At 57.4% G+C, this 20,639-nt stretch overlaps 1 protein-coding gene across 1 annotated transcript; it reads left to right on the top strand.

Annotated features, from left to right (window-relative positions):
* Positions 1-5,909: 5,909 nt before the first annotated feature.
* On the top strand, positions 5,910-18,926 carry POGK (pogo transposable element derived with KRAB domain). Its single transcript, XM_054712005.1, has 6 exons — positions 5,910-6,058; positions 7,672-7,805; positions 12,282-12,408; positions 12,985-13,083; positions 14,187-15,658; positions 17,208-18,926. The coding sequence occupies exons 2-5, from the start codon at positions 7,674-7,676 to the stop codon at positions 15,644-15,646; spliced, it is 1,818 nt and encodes a 605-aa protein (XP_054567980.1). The 5' UTR covers positions 5,910-6,058; positions 7,672-7,673; the 3' UTR covers positions 15,647-15,658; positions 17,208-18,926.
* The last annotated feature ends 1,713 nt before the right edge of the window (positions 18,927-20,639 follow it).

Here is a 20,639-nt window from a genome sequence, read left to right as displayed (position 1 = left end):
TTTACAATGGAAAGTGTTGAAAGAAAAGGCATCCCTGTGGCAGAGACAGACACCCAGGCTTCCCTTTGCCATGTGTGGAGATGTCACTGGACTGTGGCTGCCCAGACACACTACCTTCCCCGCCCCCTCATATAAACGCCGCCATGTAACTAATGTAACTCATGCTAACCAATGACATGTAGACAAAGAAATGTGTGGCCCTTCGGGGCCAAGGAAAGGGTGTGCCTTCTCTCTTTTGCTCTCGCCCTTCACTCTGGTGAATGCAGACAACTACAGAGTCACAAGACGGAAGGAACCTGGGTCCCTCAAACACAGCCTGAAGGAGAGTCACCCGTGGACCAGCAACACCCACAAAGGACTGTTACATGAACAAAAGAGTTTGATTGTTTGAGCCTTTATACACTTGGGGGCTGTTTGTTCCAGTAGCTAGTCTATACTCAGTATTAAAATTCTCTTTCTCTTTTCCTAGCGAGACTGCTAAGTGTTCCTTAACCTTCTGAGGTGCACTAACCACACACCTCCTCTCCAAGAGCCCTTTGAGCCCTCCCAAGAGCTGTGCAGAACAGGGTGTCTCTCCCATTCTGTCAATATCTGCCAGCTATATCCTGAGGCTTTACTGGCAAATACCTGAAGTGAAGGTCATGTCTTCATCTTCCTCGGAGGTGCCAGCACCCCAGGGAAGAGAAAGATACAGTCAGCAGTGACACCTCCTCCCCATTTGTTTTCCTCTCCTCACCCCCTCCCCCAATCTAGAATTTCCTTGTCCACACGTCTGAGGATTCCCACCACGAAATAGCAAGTCTCCTTTCCCTGCCTCGGAGCATCCCCATGGGGCCACTGTTGAGAGCACCAAGTCCAAGGTTGCTGTCGTCACTGTGTCAATCAGCCATTGCCACAAAAATGCCACATAGCCGGCCACCCCAGCACTCAACAGCTCACGTTCACAGGATGGCCACGCAGCACAGGTCTCATTCTGGAGCCCAGGCTGGAGGGGCGTGCGTGCCTCGGCATGTTTTCGTCATGGCAGAGGACAAAAGCTCCCAGCGGTGAAGTGGAAACCTGTGACACCTTTCATGACCTGTGCTCGGGATTTACACGTAGCCACTCCCACCCTCATTCCACTGGCCAAGGCATGTCACATGGCCGGGCCAAGGGAAGGGTCACTGGAGCACACTCTGCACACACGAGACCTAGAGGGTGTGTTGTTTAACAGCGGGGGGTGCTACATAGGGACCAAAGGACAGGACCGATCGTTCAATCTGCCACATTCCCCAAGGATGGAGCATGGGGGCCAGGAGCTCTGCGGAAGGTCAGTTCACTGTGAGTATTTTGGGCAACGTGGCTTCTCTAAATCCCCATGGCTGTGTACTGCGATGACTCAAGAGGGAAGATGGAGTCAGACCCTTAGCACCAATAAAGAACTGTCATGTTGATTCCTTTCTTGGCCTCATGTTTATTAACCACCCACCAACAGAATTCCATCCTACAGGATTGCCACAGCCATGCACAGCCTCAAGGACTAGCTTCAGTCACTCCCCATTCAGACCAAGACGAAGTCTTGTCTTACTGAGAATGGAATCTCTAAATGACAGGGTGGAGGCGGAGCCCAGACAACATCTGGTTAGCTGGAGAGCCAGGCGGAGACCAGTGACCTGACTTACACATGGACGTCCGCAGTGTCTTGTCCCTACTCCAGCACTCTGTCCCTACGAGTAGGTCTTGTTGGCAGTTATGGACTAGTACAAAGGTGGGCCCCAAGACTACAACTGAGACCAGGGGCACAAAGTCAAGAATTCAGGTGGGTCTCCGCTGATCGGCCTTTTCCCAGGGAAAAGCTAATCGAAGTTTCCTGAGAACATTAGGGCTCTCAGAGACTAAAACCCTAACCTGCTATTGCTCTTTGGTTATCTCGTTATGTCTTAACTAGAGGCCCGGTGCACGAAATTCATGCATGGGGGTGGGGGGGTGTCCCTCAGCCCAGCCTGCACCCTCTCCAATCTGGGACCCCTCAAGGGATTGTCTGACTGCCCTTTTAAGCCCAATCCTGGTGGGATTGTGCCTAAACGGGCAGTCGGACATCCCTCTCACAGTCCAGGGCTGCTGGCTCCCAACTGCTCACCTGCCTGCCTTCCTGATTGCCCCTAACCACTTCTGCCTGCCAGCCTGATCACCCCCTAACCACTCCCCTGCCAGCCTGATTGATGTCTAACTGTTCCCTGCCAGCCTGTTTGCCCCAAACTGCCCTCCCCTGCAGGCCTGGTCACCCCTAACTGCCCTCCCCTGAAGGCTTGATCGCCCTCAACTGCCCTCCCTTGCAGGCCTGGACCCTCCCAATTGCCTTCCCCTGCTGGCCATCTTGTGGTGGCTATCTTGTGTCCACATGGTGGCAGGATCTTTGACCACATGGGGGCAGCCATCTTGTGTGTTGGAGTGATGGTCAATCTGCATATTACTCTTTTATTAGATAGGATAGAGGCCTGGTGCATGGGTGGGGGCCAGCTGGTTTGCCCTGAAGTGTGTCCTGGATCAGGGTGGGGGTTCCCTTGGGGCATAGGGCAGCCTGGGCGAGGGGCCTGTGGTGGTTTGCAGGCTGGCCACGCCTCCCTGTGACCCAAGCGTAGGCCCTGGTATCTGGGATTTATTTATCTTCTACAATTGAAACTTTGTAGCCTGGAGTGGAGGCCTGGGCCCACCAGGGTGTGCGGAAAGCTTGGCTTCCTCCATTGCCAGGGGCAACCCAAGCCTTCCTCCTGCTCTCTGTGACCGCAGCCATCTTGGTTGGGCTAATTTGCATACTTGCTCCTGATTGGCTGGTGGGTGTGGCTGGTGGTGTAGCGGAGTGATGGTTAATTTGCATACTACTCTTTTATTAGATAGGACTAGAGGCCCGGTGCACGAAATTCGTGCACGATGTGGGGGTTGTCCCTCAGCCCAGCCTGCAGCCTCTCCAATCTGGGACCCCTCAAGGGATGTCAGGCGACCAGGTTGATCAAGGGAAGGCACCAGCCCCATCACCCCACTGCTGTAGCCACTGCCAGCCACTTCAGCCACCAAGGTGTTTTCATCAACACGGACTCTAGTCCCTTCACTGTGAAAAAATGACACCTTTCTTTAGGCATTTTCAAGATGCATCTTTCATAGGATATGACATTTCTTTTTTTTTTTTTATCCTCATCTGAGGATATGTTTCCATTGATTTTTAGAGAGTGTGGAAGAGAGAGGGAGAGACAGAGGGAAACATCAATGTGAGAGGGACACTTTGATTGGTTGCCTCCTGCATGAGCCCTGACCTGGGCTCCAGCCAGGGAGGAGCCTGTAACCTAGGTACATGTCCTTGATCAGAATCGAACCCGGACCCTGCGGTCAGCAGGCCAAGGCTCTAACCACTGAGCAAAACTAGCTAGGGCAGGATATGACATTTCTTAGCCCCTCCAGCAGCGGATCTTCATTTTTTCCTCCAGGAGTGTGGTGGAAAAACCCTAGATCACCTTCTTGGATTCTTATAACCCAAATTACCAAGAACACTGCAAGTGGCGGCCTACAGGGAGCTTAGCCAATAAGCTGTCAGAAAAGATATTTACTCTCAAACTGGTTTGGCTCAGTGGATAGACCATGGGCCTGCAGACTGAAGGGTCCCAGGTTTGATTCCTGTTAAGGGCATGTACCTTGGTTGGAGGCACATCCCTAGTTGGGAGTGTGCAGGAGGCAGCTAATCGATGTTTCTCTCTCATTGATATTTCCGACTGTCTATCTTCTCCCCTCTTCTCTGTAAAAAAAAATCAATAAAATATATATATTTTTAAAAAGGTGTATTCTCTGCAGCTCATGCAGCCCCTGGGTTGTGTCCACTGGGCTAGGGGTGTGTCCCTGCCACCCAGTGGTGGCCCCCGGGGTCTCGGCACACCCCAGAGGCCAGCAGCCATCCCCCTGTGGAGGGCGCTGGGCTGGGGGCGTGGACACAAACCGCCACTTGGTGCCGGAGCTCGGATAGTCGCTGGGGGCGGGGCGGGAACATCCCCGTCGCCTAACGCCCCTGAGGCCAGCAGCCAGCCCCACCATGGGCACCAGGCTGGGGGCATGCAGGGACCCTGGACTGCACGCAGCGGTGGCCGCCAGGGTCTCAGCACACCCCAGAGGCCAGCAGCCAGCCCCCCGTCGTGGGCGCCGGGCTGGGGGCATGGACCCAGACCGCCACTTGGTGCGGGAGCATTTGCTTGGCGCCTGCACCCATAGGCTCCGAGTGGCCAGGGGGCGTTCTGGGACCCCTGCCGCTCAGGACCTAAGCGCAGGCCTACAGGCTAGGAGTGGCCTGGGTCTGGGGGATGTTTCCAGGACCCAGGCCACTCAGCGCCTGCATATGCAAATTAACCGCCATCTTTGTTTGGGTTAATTTGCATATTTGCTCTGATGGGCTGTGGGCGTAGCAAAGGTACGGTCAATTTGCATGTTTCTCTTTTATTAGCTAGGATACTTTTTGGTGAGTTGCCCACATGCCCCCAGTACCCATCTCCTGACACCCTCCCTGTCTTTCCTCTCAACCAGCCATCTCCTCAGAAGAGTTAAGATGGGAATGTCAATCAATGTGAGCTAAGGTGTCACCCTTGCTCTCAAAACGCTATCTTTACACACAAAAAAGACCTGTTTATAAAAACAAAAAAATTCTAACACCTCTACCCTCCCACATTTGAGTAATGTTCCCCATCCATCCATTAGACCTCTGGTATTGGGTTGTCCACCATAATTATACTCTAGAGATGTATCTGCTACCCTCTATTTTGTGTATTAAGAGCTGCACAGTAGCCCCTCCCATATCAGAGAGAAGTAAAATTCACATATAAATACAGTCAAAATGGCCACAAAAGCTTGGAGAGAGATCTTGGGGACTGGCTGGAAAAGTGGACAAATCTCTCCCCTTGACCAAACTGAAGTTCTCCGGCTCTCTTTCCCAGCAGGCCTCTACCTTGGCCACACACACCTCTCTTGTCCTTGACCTTCCAGCCTGGTTTTAGCAAGAATTCTGTCATTTTGGAGAACCCCCTCCCCACCCACCTCCCTTGATATCTGTCAGATCAATCTAGTCTGCCACCTGCAAGAATCCTGTTAAATCGGTTTAGCAAGAATCCCTCAACCCTCCTGCCTCCTGCTGGGAAATTCTTACCCACTGACCCCTCACTCTCTTCAGCTGTAATTCCCAACTTGTCTTTGCTGGATGGAGTTGCGTGGATGTCTCACCCCTCTTGCCTTGACACCTTATCTCCATAATCCCAAATAAAGACTTCCTTTCCATTTTAATTGTGCCAGAATAATTTTTTCTCGAACGCATTCCCACACCCAAACCCAGAATCTTGTTCTAGAACAGGAAGGGCTCTGGCTTATCCGCTCTTGTACTGTCCACAGAGTTGCCGGCAAACAGCTCCTTTGAACATTCTGGGGAGGATCCTTCCAGACACTTGGTCCATGAGATTCCAGGCTTGGGATTAAACAGGAAGTTCCTTCTCCATGTATATGAACAAGTTCTGCACACATGTCTACTAGAATACAGCAGGATCGACCCCAAAGACCACACACACACACACACACACACACACACACACACACACACACACCACGCCCCCTGCAGCCCTAGCTGGTCTGCTCTGCACAACGCATTCCTTGAAGCAGAACAGAGTGCCCGGGTGCAAACCACTGGTGAGTGCCCAGGAGCACAGGGGCGCCTGCTCCCGGCTGTTCCTGCCGCCTCCACCGGAGGTCGCGCGCAGCGCACAGGAGGCCGAGTGCAGCGGGGCGCGCGGGCGGGAGGGGCGCGCGGGGCGCCGGAAGCCACGGGAGGAGGGTGGGCGCGGGCGCGTCCCCGGGCGCCTGGCCGCTGACATCAGCGCGCTCCGCCCCCCGCCTCCCAACACCCTCAGCTCGCGCCGGACCCTCCCTCTCCCACCACGTGTCCCCGCGCTCCCTCCCGAGGGGCCGTGCGCTGGGGCCCGAAGAGACGGCTGGGATGGCGCAGTGACAGCCGGGCCCGAGCTCTCGGCGTCCCTGCGCCCTGGCGGTCGGCCCGGCGGTGAGTGCGCGCGGCGGCGGGGAGCGCGCGGGCGGGGCGGGGGCCGGGGCGGGATCGTCCCGGGCCGGGGGCCGGGGCGCGGGGCGGGGGCCGGGCTGCAGCTGCACCGGCGCCGCCTTTGTTGCGGGCCGGCGGGAGGCGATCGGCGCTGGCGCTCGGCAGGTGCGCGGGGCCGGACCAGGCCGGGCCTCCCGTGGCGCGGAGACGGGAACTGGGACAAGATGGCTGGAGAGACCCGAGCGGCCCCGGCGCAGGCGGCGGCCAGGCCGCGGGCACCCCGCCTCCCACCCCCGACCTGCTGCCCAGGAGCCGGCGGGGAGGCCGCGGCCAAGTTGGGGCCCCCGCTCCAGGATCTGAAGCCTGTTCCGCGTACCCCAGACCCTTCTCAGCTGCATTCGCCGTCCTTTAAGGAAATATGGAAGAAGCCGGCTTTGAACTCGGGAGCGATGTTTTCCCCGGCCACCCGGGAGGTTGGGGCCCCAAGATGCGCCCTCGCTGCCCACCTGGGGACTCAGCCCGCCCCAGAGGGCAGGAGCGCGGCCCTTTGTACCGCCCCGAGCTCCCCTAACGGGGCACTTGTGCGGCGACAGCGAGGCAGCTCCGGGGGCCGGGCCCGGGCCGGGCCGGGCAGATTTGTGCACCTTGCTGGCTCCCCGGCGTCGCTGCTCCCTGTGCCACTGGCTCCAGCGATTGCTTTCGGGGCCTGCTCTGGGACAGAGCCTCTGAACCTGGAAAACCCAGATGATGGCGATTCTGAGCCACACAACCTCCTGCTGCCTGGCTGGCCTGTAGGAACACCCAGCGGAGCAAGTGTCCTGTCCGCCCTCAGAGCCCCCGATAGGAAGCCCACACCCCTGGGCTGAGTCCTGAGCTCTGCCCTTCCCTGCTCTCTTCCGGAATGAATGTTTACCCCTCCTCGGGTTCTGCCCTTGGGTCCCTGCAGAACCAGGCTGGTCTCCTCCACAGAGAGCTTTTTAAATTGTTTATTGATTGAGTTTAGAGCGGAGCGGAAGGGAGCGAGAAAGAGAAACATTGATTTGTTGTTCCACTTACTTATGCGTTAATTGGTTGATTCTTGTATGTGTCCTGACCTGGGATTGAACCTGCAACCTTGGCGAATGGGAAGGATGCTCCAACCCAGTGGTCGGCAAACCACGGCTCGTGAGCCACATGCGGCTCTTTGGCCCCTTGAGTGTGGCTCTTCCACAAAATACCATGTACCCTAATTAAGTTAATAACAATGTACCTACTTATATAGTTTAAGTTTAAAAAAATTTGACTCTCAAAAGAAATTGCAATCGTACTGTTGATATTTGGCTCTGTTGACTAATGAGTTTGCCGACCACTGCGCTAACCAACTGAGCTACCCAGCCAGGGCCCGCAGAGCTTTTTAAATGTTTGAAGGCAGCCACGTATGCTCTCTGCTTGCAGCCCCTCCTTCCAGCCTCCTGGTGCCCCCTCCCTCCCCAGGCCTGACTGTTCCCTTCCTTCCAGTCCAGCAGAGCTTGGGGCTAAGAGGTTGTGTAGGCGGAGCTGCCCCCCCTCTCCCCCCCCACTTTCAGGCCATGAGAGTTCACACTGGCCTGGTTTTTCTGAAAGAGTCTTGCTTGCAGACATGGAGTCCACAGCCATCCCTCTGAATCTGACCCTGAAAGTGGAGGAAAGCGAAGAACAGATTCAGAGCCGGGAACTGGAGGACGGCTGCACCGACATGCAGAAGGTCCGCATCTGCTCGGAGGGCGCGTGGGTAAGTCAAGGTTCGGGGCCACACGGCTTGTGCGAAGCCTCCTGGCGCGGACAGAGGAAGGAAAAACAGCCCAGCCCCGCTCAGGTGTTCCCACCCGAGAAAACAGTGCTGTGGCTTGAAAAGGTGCTGTGGGAACAGAGCGGTTACCTGAGCAGGCCCTTCTGTCTCTCCGCACCCCTGGGTGCCCACACCCTGCTCGGTGCCAGCACGTGGTGGACACCACTGTTTGCTGACCGGTGTTAAATGCTCTGACAGTTGTTCCCGTGAAGAAGGGCTATCCAGGACCACTGAGAAAGGGGTCACAGTGTGGGACACAGACCTGGCTCCACACCAAACACAGTAAAGAGGAGGGGGGGTACGGCCAAGAGGCAGCGTGGAGGGTCCGTGGATGGAAAAGTGCTCAGGATCAGGGCTTCCAGCTGAAGGCAGGTCCGGGTGATGGGATATTCGGAGTGTGGGGGGTTTTCTACACTGAGCTGGGCAGGGGGGGCAGGAGGGGACCTCACAGGGAAGGAGAGAGTCGGTGTCACCTGCGGCTGGTTGAAGGGAACCACTTTCAGCGAGACGTGGGGTCACTGAGCTGAGGGAAAGCTGCCCCCCCAGCTGGCCTGGATGCAGGGGCTGGGGCTCGGCAGCTGGATGGGGAGCATATCCGAACAGAACAGTGGAGAGAACTTGGTAAACTTGTCCGTGTAACAGGAGGCGTTATATTAGGCAGTTATTCACAGGACTCACTGGACTTCATGACAGTTGCGTGTGTGTGGTAAATATTTTAAATGGGCAACAAGCCGACAGTCCTGTTCTCGGCCTCATTTGCCTTGTCAACATTATCAATGTCATCACATCCTTCGTTTCCAGTGAGATCTGTGGTCGGAGACTCCTGGTGCTGCCCGACATCCGGCGCCCCGCCCACCTGAGGGAACTGGGGTGCAGGGAGGTTATCCTTTGCCCCAAGGATACACATGGACACTGATTGTTCTTAAATGCCTCCTGCGCTAGACCCTGAAAAGTTACGCATTTTGCATATCTCAACTATATAAAATAAAGACACAACGTACCGCCAGGCCCTGGTCGCCAGTCTAGCTATGGAGGCCGCAGTGCCCATGTCTCTTCTGGGTTTTCTGCCCACCTGTCCTCCCGGCCGGATCCTGCAGCTGAGGAGACCCAGGCGCAAGGCCTCCAGGCCGTGGGAGCCCTGGGCTTTGAGGCTAAATGAGCCCACCCCGCATCCCGGTGGGTGGAGGACCTGGGAGACAGGTGCAGTGGACGTGGGTGCCTGAGTGTCGGGACAGTGAGACATGTCCAAGGTGAGGGCCATGCTCCCCTGCGAAAGGAGGAAGTCAGAGGGAGCACATGGTGCTGCAGCTATTGAGACAAGACCTCCAGGCTCACGGAGTCGCTGGTCTCGCAAGGCAGACAAGGAAGCAGACGACAGTACAGTATTCGGGGTGCAGCAGTGGAGGTCAGCACCTGGGGGGCCTCGCACTTAGGCTGACAACTTAAGAGGCTTCCTGCAGAAGGCAGTCCTGGGCCTGGGCCTGGGCTTGCTCAGTGGGCTCCCCTCCTGGGGAATTTGGCAAAATCTGGAGACATCTTTGGGCATCGTGGCTCGGGGAGGGGGTGCGAGGTCTTGCTGGCATCTTAGGGCAGAGGCTGGGACGCTGCTGAAGGTCTCAGTGCACAGCACAGCCCCCTGCAGAGAATGGTCTGGGCAGCAGTGTCGGCTCTGCTGAGGTTGGAGGTTCGGAACCCTGCCCTAGGGCATTCAACCCGGGAGGGAAAGAATCCGTCTCTCACACGTGTGTTTCGCTGTGGAGCGTGTGTGAGGGTGATCAGTGGAAACCTTGCCGACATAGACCTGCTAGATGCTAGAATAATGCTCCGTAGGAGAGTCGGGTGGAAATGCAGTGTCGAGAGAAAAAGAGATGGACTTTGAACCCAGCCTTCGTCACCAGTGGATCCCTCCAAGGGGAGTGAGGGGCTCATTTCCCGGCGCGGAGGCCCAATCAGAAGCTGGGGCAGAAGAGCTGGGAGCAGGTCCCGGAGCCAGAACCGAGAGCGTGGTGGGGATGAGTGTGAAGGGCCAGGGGGCGTGGTGTGCTGGGCGGGGTTGGAGCCCCTCCTTGGTGGCTCTGGGGCCCAGGCCTGAAGCATCTTTCCAAGGGAAGCGGGAGGCTCCCTTCAGCCACCGTGCAAGGCCTGAGCGGAGGAAGCACAGGCTTTGGGTCGGACTTCCCTCCGTGACTCCGGGCACGTTACTGAACAGCCTCTTCCTCCCCGTGAAAGCAGATGCTGACCCCCATGTCTGTGTGTCATGTGAGGGACTCAGTGAGATAACATACAGGAAGCAGGACTGCCCTCTGCTCCGAGATCCCCGCCGTCTTTCTGGGGCCGGGCGGTGTGTGGGCGCAGCAGGCACTGACCCTGGAGATAAGCCTGCCAGGCAGCAGGGATGGTCTGAGCGGAGGGAGGAGGGCAGGGCTGAGCGCCCCTCCCGGGAGACCAGGAGGGGTATCAGGGTGACTTCGGTCTGCCGACCCCTGAGTCTTGCCCGGCTGCCCTGTTTGCTTCTGTTGTGCTGGGCCGGAGAAAAGGGCTCTGTGGAGGAGGGAGGCGCTCGCCAGGGCCTGGTGCAGCCCTGCCCGGTGCCACGGGGCGGCTGTGAGGGACGTCTGAGCCTCGGGCTGTGCCTCTGCGGCATAATGTGGGCTTGTTGGAAGCTGCTCTGTGGCTCGGACATAAAAACCAAGAGATGAGCCGGCACCGGCCTCCAGCCGCCCTCCCAGCTCAGGTGCCGATGTTTGCACTGGACCAGGGCGGCTGCCTTCTACGAATCGATTGCGCCTGGGAGGTGACAGGATGGGCAGCCTGCATCCGGTTTATCAGCAAAGGGAAGGGGCTATAAATAGGTATGGCCGGGACCTGGCATTTCCTCGGGGACAGGCCACAGAGCCTGGGGGAAAGCTGGGGAGGGGGAGGGTTAGGGGAGGGGGAGGGCAGCTGGGACCAGCGCTGGGTCCTCCTGGTTTTCACACGTGGGGTTTTGTCCACTCTCACTCCAACGTCTAGGTTCGGTTTTGTGTCAGGTAAAACCATTTGCAACTATTCCAAGTGGAACAAAAGGGAATTGGAGAGTATTTGCTTAAACCTTTTATTCAAAAGCACGTTTAAGTGATCAGGGAAACAAAGCAGGAGGCGCCAGGCGCTGCCCTCCATGGGCTTGTGTTCTAATGGGAGAAGCAGGCTCGGGAGCCAATACTTATGTCCCTGTGTGCGGGCAGGGTGGTAAGTGCCTCTGCAGAGTGGGGCCCAGGGCTGGCAGGGACGTGGAGGTGGGCACCCAGCCAGGTCCCGGGAATGGGACGTCGAGGCCGAGTCCTGGATGTAGGGTGGGTATTGGCCAGGCCAGGAATGGGGGACCTTGGAGGCCGAGGGAGAACCCTGTGCGGGGGCATGGCAGGGCGGAGATGAGTTGCTGGGGCACAGCTGAGCACGGAGGCAGGGGAAGGGGAGGCCTGGGCACCGAGGGGCCCCTCGGCTGGAGCCTGGAAGTCAGACTGCTCGGTCCCGCTTACTGGCTGTGTGGCTTTGGACAGAGGCGTCCTCTCTGAACCCGCTTCCTTCTTGCTTATTTGAAGTGTGTGTGTGGGGGGGGGGGCAGTGAGTTAGTCCCAGGCTTTCCCGGGGAGTGCTCCCTGCGTGTCGCGAGCGTGTTCCAGCTTTGGGAACAGCTTTGAAAGCCGTAGTCAAGGTAGCCAGCCTGAAGGAGGCGGTCCTGCATGTGGTGACCTTGGAGTAGGGTTCTGAGTGACCGAAAGGAAAAAACGTAGTAAAAATGAAAGCAAATGGCTGAATAAGCAAGAGGAGTTGGTGCGGGTGGCGTGGCCGCCTTTAGCTGCCCGGCGCCCCCTCCCAGCAGGGCCGTGAGCGGGCAGCCCTCGTCCTGAGGCTCTGAGCTGGGTCCAGTTCGCGCCGGGTCTCATTACAGCCCAGGCTGTCATTAGCCCTCTCCTGCCCGTGCGCCCTGGGAAAGGCCGGCCCTTCGGTAACTGGCTGCTTTGGGTTCAGAGTCCAGCACTAGGGCCAGTGGGAAATGGACACCAGTGTCCGGAAAGCACTGAGGTCCAGACAGCAGTGATCCATCAAACTCACACCCAAACCAGCCCCGCTGAGGGTCTGTGACAAAGGGGAGGAGGTTGGGGGGGGGGGACGCTCTCAGGGTGTCCCTGGCTTGTGGAGGGTCTCCCACCGGGGATTGGGGACTGGGGGCTTCTCCTGGAGGTCTGTTCTGCTTGTCTGCGAGCCGACAGGGATGGTAACCATCAGGGTGCGGGGACCTGTGCTCGGGGCCTATTTGCCTCTAGCGGCCTGTGAGCGGGCAGGCCGCTGTTCCCCTGGGGAGGGCCCTCCCGGAGGGATGGACTGGGAGTCGCCTGCCTGTGCCCGCTGGCCGCTGAGAGAGGCCTGTCTGCCCAGGTGCCGGCCCTGTTTGACGAGGTGGCCATCTACTTTTCCGACGAGGAGTGGGAAGTTCTGACGGAGTCACAGAAGGCCCTGTACCGGGAGGTCATGAGGATGAACTACGAGACGGTGCTGTCGCTGGGTAACGCCGCGGGTCCCTTTGCCTCCCGAAGCTCTGAGCCCAGAGAGCGTGTCCATGTCTCCTGGGTGGTGGGACCAGCACCCTCTCTCCGAACTTGGCCTCTGTCCCCTCAACACCTGTGCCTTTAATTTCCCGTGTTTGATTCAGGCAGGGATATAAATATTGTGTCATTTTACCCAGTAACTTGCGCTGGTCTCAGAACCTCATCCGTCAGAAAAACAGAACCTCAGAGGTGTCACAGGGGTTTGGGCCTGAGCTCACCTGCTCCTCGGCTCGCTGTCACTCTTACAGCCTCAGAAGCTGGGGACATGCCCCAGAGCATCCTTGCTCCCTCCCAGCACCGATAGTCAGGGTACCAGGATGCAACCACTGGAGGGTGCCGGGTTTGCTGGGGCCAGGCCTCGTTAGCAGACCCAGGAATTCCCCTGGACAGGCCCATTTCCATCCTCTTTTCTCTCCGTGTCCTGAGCCCTTTTCCCTGTTTTTCATAAATCTCCACATGGAGGAGGGGGCGGTGAGGGTTATAAAGGACTGATGTGGACGGTGCTCTGAACCCCGGTTACTTCCTCCGGACAGAGTTCCCGTTCCCGAAGCCAGACATGATCTCTCGGCTGGATGGGGAGGAAGAGTCTCAGAATTCGGACCGATGGCCGCTCCCAGGAGGAAGCTTCGCAGGTACCGCGATCCAGCCGACCCGCACCCATCCCGTGGGAGCTTGGGAAGCGGGGTTTTAAGTTTCCGTGTTTGTTCTGTGGGGTGCGTGAGAGGGAGGCAGGGCTGCCAGGCAGAGAGATGATGGGCTTTGGAGTTTGAAAATCCCCCTTCCAGTGCGGTGCGGCCTCAGGCAACTCCTTTAAGCTCTGAGCCTCGTGCTCCTGTCTGTGTGGTGAGAAGGCTCAGTGCCACCCGTGGGCCGGAGAAGCAAACTGGAGTCCGAATGGCATCGAAACATCCGGGTGCGTGCAGCCACCTCAGTGGGGCCCTGTACCCTCTGGCGACGAGGGAAGACAGGTGGCAGGCATGCGCCCAGTTACCGCCCTGGCTCCTTGTCCACTTCACCTGGTAGACAAGCAGCGCCGGGCGTAGCACACGTTGGAGCAAACAGGTCTAAGAGGCACAGGGTCTTTCATCAAGAAACATGGCAGCCGGGCAGCGCTGGCTGAATACCTCCCAGCAGCCACGATGGTTTTGCTTGCCTTCTCTCTGTAAGTAGGAGTTTAAAAGGCCGTATTTCATTGATTCTAAGACATCCCCCCCGCCCCCCCGCCACTTGAACATCTCTGAAATTGAGAATGCCTCTTAAAATTATGATGCTTCTTGCAACTGATGACATCTTAGTTGGGTGAGAGATGGCAATTTCCCCGAATCGTATTCAATTTTCTGACGCCCTCCACATATAAGCAAACAAGGAAACCGGTTCCAACTGGCGTGTGCGAGCCTCTCCGCTGCCTCAGAAGCCCAGCCCTGCTGAGGGCGGTTCCTGCCGCAGACCCTCTGGGATCGAGGGGTGGCTCAGCCGTGGAGGCCCACACTCCTCGTGGTCTGGCGGTACGGGCTATATTTAACTTCACACCCAAATGGGAGTCATTTTGGCCCAAACATGGCCCCCAGATTACGAGACTCAAGCTAGGTACCTGTGCTCAGCTCAGCTCTACCTCTCTGGCTCAGCTACCGTGACACACTTGCCTTCCATTCTTGGCATTTCCACCTCAAAATCAGGAACACAGTGGACATTGTGCTCACTGCTCTTACCTTCGCCCCTTCCTGTTTGTCTCCAGAAAATGAAGAAGCTGACGTCAAGCCCCCAGACTGGGCCGGCCCGATGCACACCGTGTCCCCGTTCCCCCCGCCACAGCCCCTGGACAGCTTTGGCCTCCGCCTGCCTCGGGACTTCACCGAGCTGCCCGAGTGGAGCGAGGGGTACCCCTTCTACATGGCCATGGGCTTCCCGGGGTACGACCTCTCGGCCGACGACCTGGCCGCCAAGTTCCAGTTCAGCCGGGGCATGCGCCGCAGTTACGACGCGGGGTTCAAGTTGATGGTGGTGGAGTTTGCCGAGAGCACCAACAACTGCCAGGCGGCCAAGCAGTTTGGCGTGCTGGAAAAGAACGTTCGAGACTGGCGCAAGGTCAAGCCGCAGCTGCAGAACGCCCACGCCATGCGGCGGGCATTCCGAGGCCCCAAGAACGGGCGCTTTGCCCTGGTGGACCAGCGCGTGGCCGAGTATGTCCGGTACATGCAGGCCAAAGGGGACCCCATCACCAGGGAGGCCATGCAGCTGAAAGCGCTCGAGATCGCCCAGGAGATGAACATTCCGGAGAAAGGGTTCAAGGCCAGCTTGGGCTGGTGCCGCCGGATGATGCGAAGGTATGACCTGTCCCTGAGGCATAAGGTGCCCGTGCCCCAGCAGCTGCCCGAAGACCTGACGGAGAAACTCGTCACCTACCAGCGCAGCGTCCTGGCTCTGCGCAGGGCGCACGACTACCAGGTGGCTCAGATGGGAAATGCAGACGAGACGCCCATCTGTCTGGAGGTGCCCTCCAGGGTGACCGTTGACAACCAGGGCGAAAAGCCCGTCCTGGTCAAGACGCCGGGCAGGGAGAAGCTGAAGATCACGGCGATGCTGGGGGTCCTGGCCGACGGCAGGAAACTGCCTCCCTACATCATTCTGAGGGGCACGTACATCCCCCCCGGGAAGTTCCCCAGCGGGATGGAGATCCGCTGCCACCGCTACGGCTGGATGACCGAGGACCTGATGCAGGACTGGCTGGAGGTGGTGTGGCGGCGGCGGACGGGCGCGGCGCCCAAGCAGCGGGGGATGCTGATCCTGAACGGCTTCCGGGGCCACGCCACCGACTCGGTGAAGAGCTCCATGGAGAGCATGAACACCGACATGGTCATCATCCCGGGCGGCCTGACCTCGCAGCTGCAGGTGCTGGACGTGGTGGTCTACAAGCCGCTCAACGACAGCGTGCGGGCCCAGTACTCCAACTGGCTGCTGGCGGGGAACCTGGCGCTGAGCCCCACCGGCAACGCCAAGAAGCCGCCCCTCGGCCTCTTCCTGGAGTGGGTCATGGTCGCGTGGAACAGCATCTCCAGCGAGTCCATCGTGCAGGGGTTCCGGAAGTGCCACATCTCCAGCAGCCTGGCGGACGAGGACGACGTCCTGTGGGAAATCGAGGGCGAGCTGCCAGGCGGAGGGGAGCTGCCCGCCGAGAGCAGGACAGAGAGCAACTGACCGCAGGCTCAGGTAACCGTCGGGGGAGCGCTCGGTGCCTCGCCCGGTGACGCGTTTGTGTCCACAGGTGGTCTCGTCTCGCCGCGCCTTTCCCCTTCTCAAGGCCCTAGAGCCCACGTGCGGTGCTGAGGGTGCGGCCCCCGCGTTGTCTCCTTCGGTGAAACGTCTGCCGCTTCCTGTGTCCTCGGCTCTGGCTGGACCCCGAGCACTTGCATGTGGTCATGTACCGGGGGCCGGGGGCCGGGGGCCGGGGGCCGGGGGCCAGCTGCGGACAGCCCCCTCAGCTCTGTGCTGCTGGCTGCCGGGGCTGATGGAGCAGTCTGACTGCTGGGTTCCAGTTTTGTCTGAAAAGCCCACTTTTTGTTTCCTTGCTGGCCAGGAGGTCCAGGACGTGAGGCAGCACCGAGTGTGCCTTCAGAACCGGCCTCGGCCTCGGGGCTCAGTCCCGGTGTGGGGGGGAGGGGGGGGGTGTCTGTGGGGCCCCCTGGGAGGTGGGAGTCATCGCAGTGCTTCTTCTCCCAAGTGTTTGCCAATGGCTCACTCTTCATCGCGGCCTTCACGTGGGGGAGCAGTCGATGTCTTGTAGTTCTCAGTTGTCTGAAGGAAGATACTTTTCAATTGAATCTTTCATCAGGAGATGGTAATAATGAACGATGCATATGTAGGGCGGAGGGTGGGGAACGGGCCTGCGGCTCACAGCTGCGTCTAGGGAAAGGCTCAGATGGAAGCGGGTCTAGCAGAGAACACCAGGCCCCACCTGGAGAGAAGCCGCGGACGCAGGGACACAGAAGAACAGGGTTCGTGTTACCCTCCTGTTGTTGTTTCTCTGTGACTTGTCCCTCCAAGCACATTGCGTATTGAATGTGAAGCGGCTGTTACCGGACAGGGGCCTGAGCTTCCTTTTAAAGTGTGACGAGGTGTTCCCATGCTGTCCGCTTCCTGCTCCTCGGGAAGTGCTGATGGAAGGCTGTGCCCTGCGAGCTGCCCGGAGACCCGTCTCTGCCCGAAGACCCTGCCCCCAAGTCCGGGGCGCTCCGCTGCGGGGCCCGCTGCCAGCCTGGCTCCCTAGAATTCCCGTGCAGCCCAGGTCTTACCACGACATTCGAAATCTCCAAAGCTGTCTGTTCTCACGTCCGCCTCCCACCCCGGTTCAGCCTCCCTTCCCGCTAACCATTCACTCCATTGCTCACCGCGCTGACTCAGCGAGTGTTCGTCCCTTTCTCACTTTACCTTGTTTCCTCTCCTTGTTAGGTAACATTTTTGTGCATTTTTTATGTTCTAAGCTCACTGCCACCCAAAGGACTGGGTCCGAGTTGCCAGAAGAGGGGAGGGAACAGAGCGATGCTTGTGCCCGAGAAACGCGGGCGCTGATGCGTCACCGCCGGCCCGCTCACCGGATGCGGGCACTGCAGCGGCTCTGTCCTGAGGGATCCAGGAGACGTGGGCATTCCAGGGCCCCCATCTATTAGCAATCTGACGAAGGGAACAATGACGCTTGTTAAAAGTTACACGCTATCCAAAGTCCCCGGGTTAACTCACACTTAGGTTCTCTCTTTTCCAGCAAACGGGACTGTGCTTGAAGCGCTGGGGAGAAACGCAGGAGGAAAGCGCTGGAAGTGTGGCCGCACAGGGACGGCGGGCAAGGCCGCAGGGCTGCGAAGGGCCCGTCCGGACAGCGCCCGGGCATCCCGCCCGGACACAGCCCGCACCCACGGGGGTCACAGAAGTCCAGGACCCTTCGTTTCGTCAGAGACATGATCAGGAAGGAAACTGCTTCTCCCGTTTCTTATAGAGGTGACTCCAGTGTCCGCCAGAGAAACCTGCGGGGAGATGCAAAGGCATTTCCTGGAGGAGACCGCTGTTCAGCGCCCACGGGGCTCCCGTCAGCCACTCCACTGTGTCCTTTCTGGGGAGAAAAACCTCGTCGTTTCTTCTGCCTTTAAAAACGCTTCCCGTAGAGCCTGCCGCCAGCAGGTCAGGACTGCGGAGAAGGCTGTGTAGAAACGTCGTTTTTGTACTTAACGCATTTCCTCTTTTAGGAAAAGGAGATACTAATGACAACACTCAGACACACTGGCCTGGAGCCAGCCGATGGCTTTTCTATAGACAAACTCGGTTAGTGGGGAAGATCCAGGTTAAAACAAACGGCTGTTTTATTAATCTTCCCAGCCAGGTTGGCAGCTAGCTTTTTGGGGTTTCATTATGGTTCTGGGTAATGTAGGGCAGCATTCAGTCCAGGTTCCTGCTTCTCAGGCTGCCTGCACACGTCGGCAGACGTTGCCTGCTGTGCTCATGGTACAAGGCTCATGGACTCCTGACGCTGGTTTTGTTCATTTTAGTATTTTTTCTCGAGGGTGGTGAGAGGGCGCGGGCCTTCAGCCCAGCTGTTTGAGAAGAACCGTTCCCCCTGCAGGAGGTGGGAGGTCTCTGGGTTTTCACACTATAGTGGTTTGTATTCCCACCTAAGTTGAGTGTTACGGAAACATTCCTTCAACGCTGTCTGCGCTACAGGAAATAGGCCGGCACCTCGCAGACAAAGCCCCTGCTAGAAATGTCATTCCATGTCAGGCCTGCGACAGGCCTCCGCGTCTCCTTCCTGTACACCCGCATTCCTATTCGACACTGTTCTTGGCATCTTGAGCCACTATTTCTACTCAGGTACTCATTTTCCTGTTGATGAAACACCTTTCCCCTTTTCTTAAAACCAGTTTTCCTCCCAAAGGGGAAATTTCACTTAATTTCTGCTATCGGAATAACTTTGAATATTTGAATTGCCCCATTGGCAAACTGTGCTGAATTCTTCGTCATCTCAAATGGCGTCTACACCCAGCTACTTTGCATTCCAGAACTTTCCATCCCCTGCAATTCCACTTAATTTATCCTCCACCTTCCTGGTTCCCGGCACTTCCCTCGCTGCTGTTTCACTTGCGTGGGGCATGCTTATAAGACCTGATTTTGGGATCCTGCATCGGAGCCTAATTCTCTGGCAGAGATGCATGGAAAATGGGTCCAACTCCTGATTCATTCCGCCAATACCGCCGTCTCTACCCCGATGGGCGGTGCCTTTCGGCTGCTGCTCTGGGACGCTCCTCGAGTGACGGCTCTGCTGTCGGGGTGTCTGGGCTCGTGCTTCCACTGACAGCCTCTGCCTAACGGAGCCCAGGACAGCTCGCTGCAGGGTGGCCGTGGCCCTGGGGGACGACAGCACATGTTGAGACATAGATGTACTTACTCCTCAGTAGGTAGAAATGGCCCCACAATAAACTTTGATAGTAAAGACCATAGGCTGTGGTGGTTTATTACTTACCTGCTAGCATTGTGAAAAGCCACATGGCGAACAAGCACGCGTCCTTTCTTACCCATTGTACCAATGAATGTCACACCCTTGGATCAGAGGGTCTGTTCGTGGGATGGCAGTATCAGCAATGGTGTCTTTACAGAGGGAAGCAAAATGGGTGTGGTTTTAAACTGGGGCGGGGGGCTGGCATAAATAGCTTTCCCCTCAAGCAGTCCTGTCTTGGGCGCTGTGAGGGATGGTCCGTTACCAGAATCAGGAAGGCAGTCGTTGGGGGTGTGGGTTTTAATGAGTGAAAACGTGCCAGCACGCTGACCAGAAACTGTTCCTTTTCAAAAGGAACGCATGGCGAACCCGCCACGTGCCCTTTCGTGGTGCGTGTTTAGTAAAATCAGTCCTGACAATTTACCCTGCCCATGGATTCAATGAGTAAGTTGTCTACTTTCCAAGAATAATCTAGACCACATTTCCCTTTAAGCCATCAGTTAAGTTCTGAACCAATCTGTTGGCCACAGCAGGCATGACCCCTGAAACCAGGCGTCCTTGTCCTGATTTTATCTCCCAGAGGCACCTCGGTTGGGGTCCATGCCATAGGGAACAGGCCTTCACTGTAGTCAGGAGCGACCACTCAGTAACTGGAGCCCCGTCACGGTCGCCAAGGTGGTGGGTGCCGTGAGGAGAGCTGTGCTTGGCCGGTCACAGCAGGGTGGGCCTGAGTGAACCTGCGGCTAACACGACTGTGGAGGTTCCTGCAGGAAAAGTTCCGTTCTAAGTGTGAAGCCACCCCGTTTCTCAGCATTTTCCTCGTGGAAGCATTTCTCAAGGGGATGCTTAGCAGGAAGCACTCGGATCCCGGGGCAGCCTGTGGCGGCAGCCTCTGGTGCGACATCTGCTCACACTTCGCAGGGGCTCTTGAGCACCATTCCTCCTCCCTTCCTGCCCTCGGAGAGTGGGCCCCAAACAGGAGGCACAGGGAGTCCGCAGGTCCACAGAGCAGGTCACTGTGGGGACTTGGCAGGTCCAAGAGCAGAGGTGAAACCTGCCCTCTCGATGGGCCGCAGACCTGGCCTGGCGGCCTCTGCACCCAGAGAACCCACAAAATTGAACACAGACGTAGCGTTGCGGCCCAGGCGTGTGTAGTCCAAAACGTTTGGTTCGACACTGGTTCAAGTTCCTCTACACCCCGCGACTCCAGGATTAGCTCATCTATACGTCCAAAGGCTTTTCTGAATTGGGCCAGCAACTGAAACCCGGCTGTTTCCTTTCCTTTCAGTCTGGTTTAATCTACAGACCACAGAAGGCAGAGATGGCATGCCTTAATCTTTCCCTCTACAACATTCTTCTGACACGTCTTGCTAAGGTCTCACCACAGGGCTTTTCATGTTTCTGCAGAAGGCAGGGTCCCTTATCTATTTAATAAACAAACAGTTTTCTCCCAAAAGTTTTATTTGTCACATTTAAGGTACAAAATCAAACACACAGAGCCAGCTTCCCATTTGTACATATTTATACATGTTACTAAACCACAGAACCCATTCTAATGCAGCCGACCCTGAACAGCACAGGTTTAAACTGCGGGGCCGCGTATACATGAATTTTCTTCAATGAACACCTGGACTACTTTAAGATCGCGGTTGGGAGTCTACAGACATTGTTCTACACCATGTGGTTGGTATCAGGGACCTGAACATCAGAGGA

This window comes from Eptesicus fuscus, chromosome 22, assembly GCF_027574615.1.
Source record: "Eptesicus fuscus isolate TK198812 chromosome 22, DD_ASM_mEF_20220401, whole genome shotgun sequence".
Taxonomy (NCBI): domain Eukaryota; kingdom Metazoa; phylum Chordata; class Mammalia; order Chiroptera; family Vespertilionidae; genus Eptesicus; species Eptesicus fuscus.
This window is presented reverse-complemented; position numbering and strand designations above follow the sequence as displayed.

Bases quoted from the DNA above. Each gene is read 5' to 3' on its own strand.
- POGK (XM_054712005.1), top strand. From the start codon at position 7,674: ATGGAGTCCACAGCCATCCCTCTGAATCTGACCCTGAAAGTGGAGGAA. The intron at 7,806-12,281 runs GTAAGTCAAGGT...CTGTCTGCCCAG, and splicing joins TCTGCTCGGAGGGCGCGTGG to GTGCCGGCCCTGTTTGACGA. The intron at 13,084-14,186 runs GTACCGCGATCC...GTTTGTCTCCAG, and splicing joins CCCAGGAGGAAGCTTCGCAG to AAAATGAAGAAGCTGACGTC.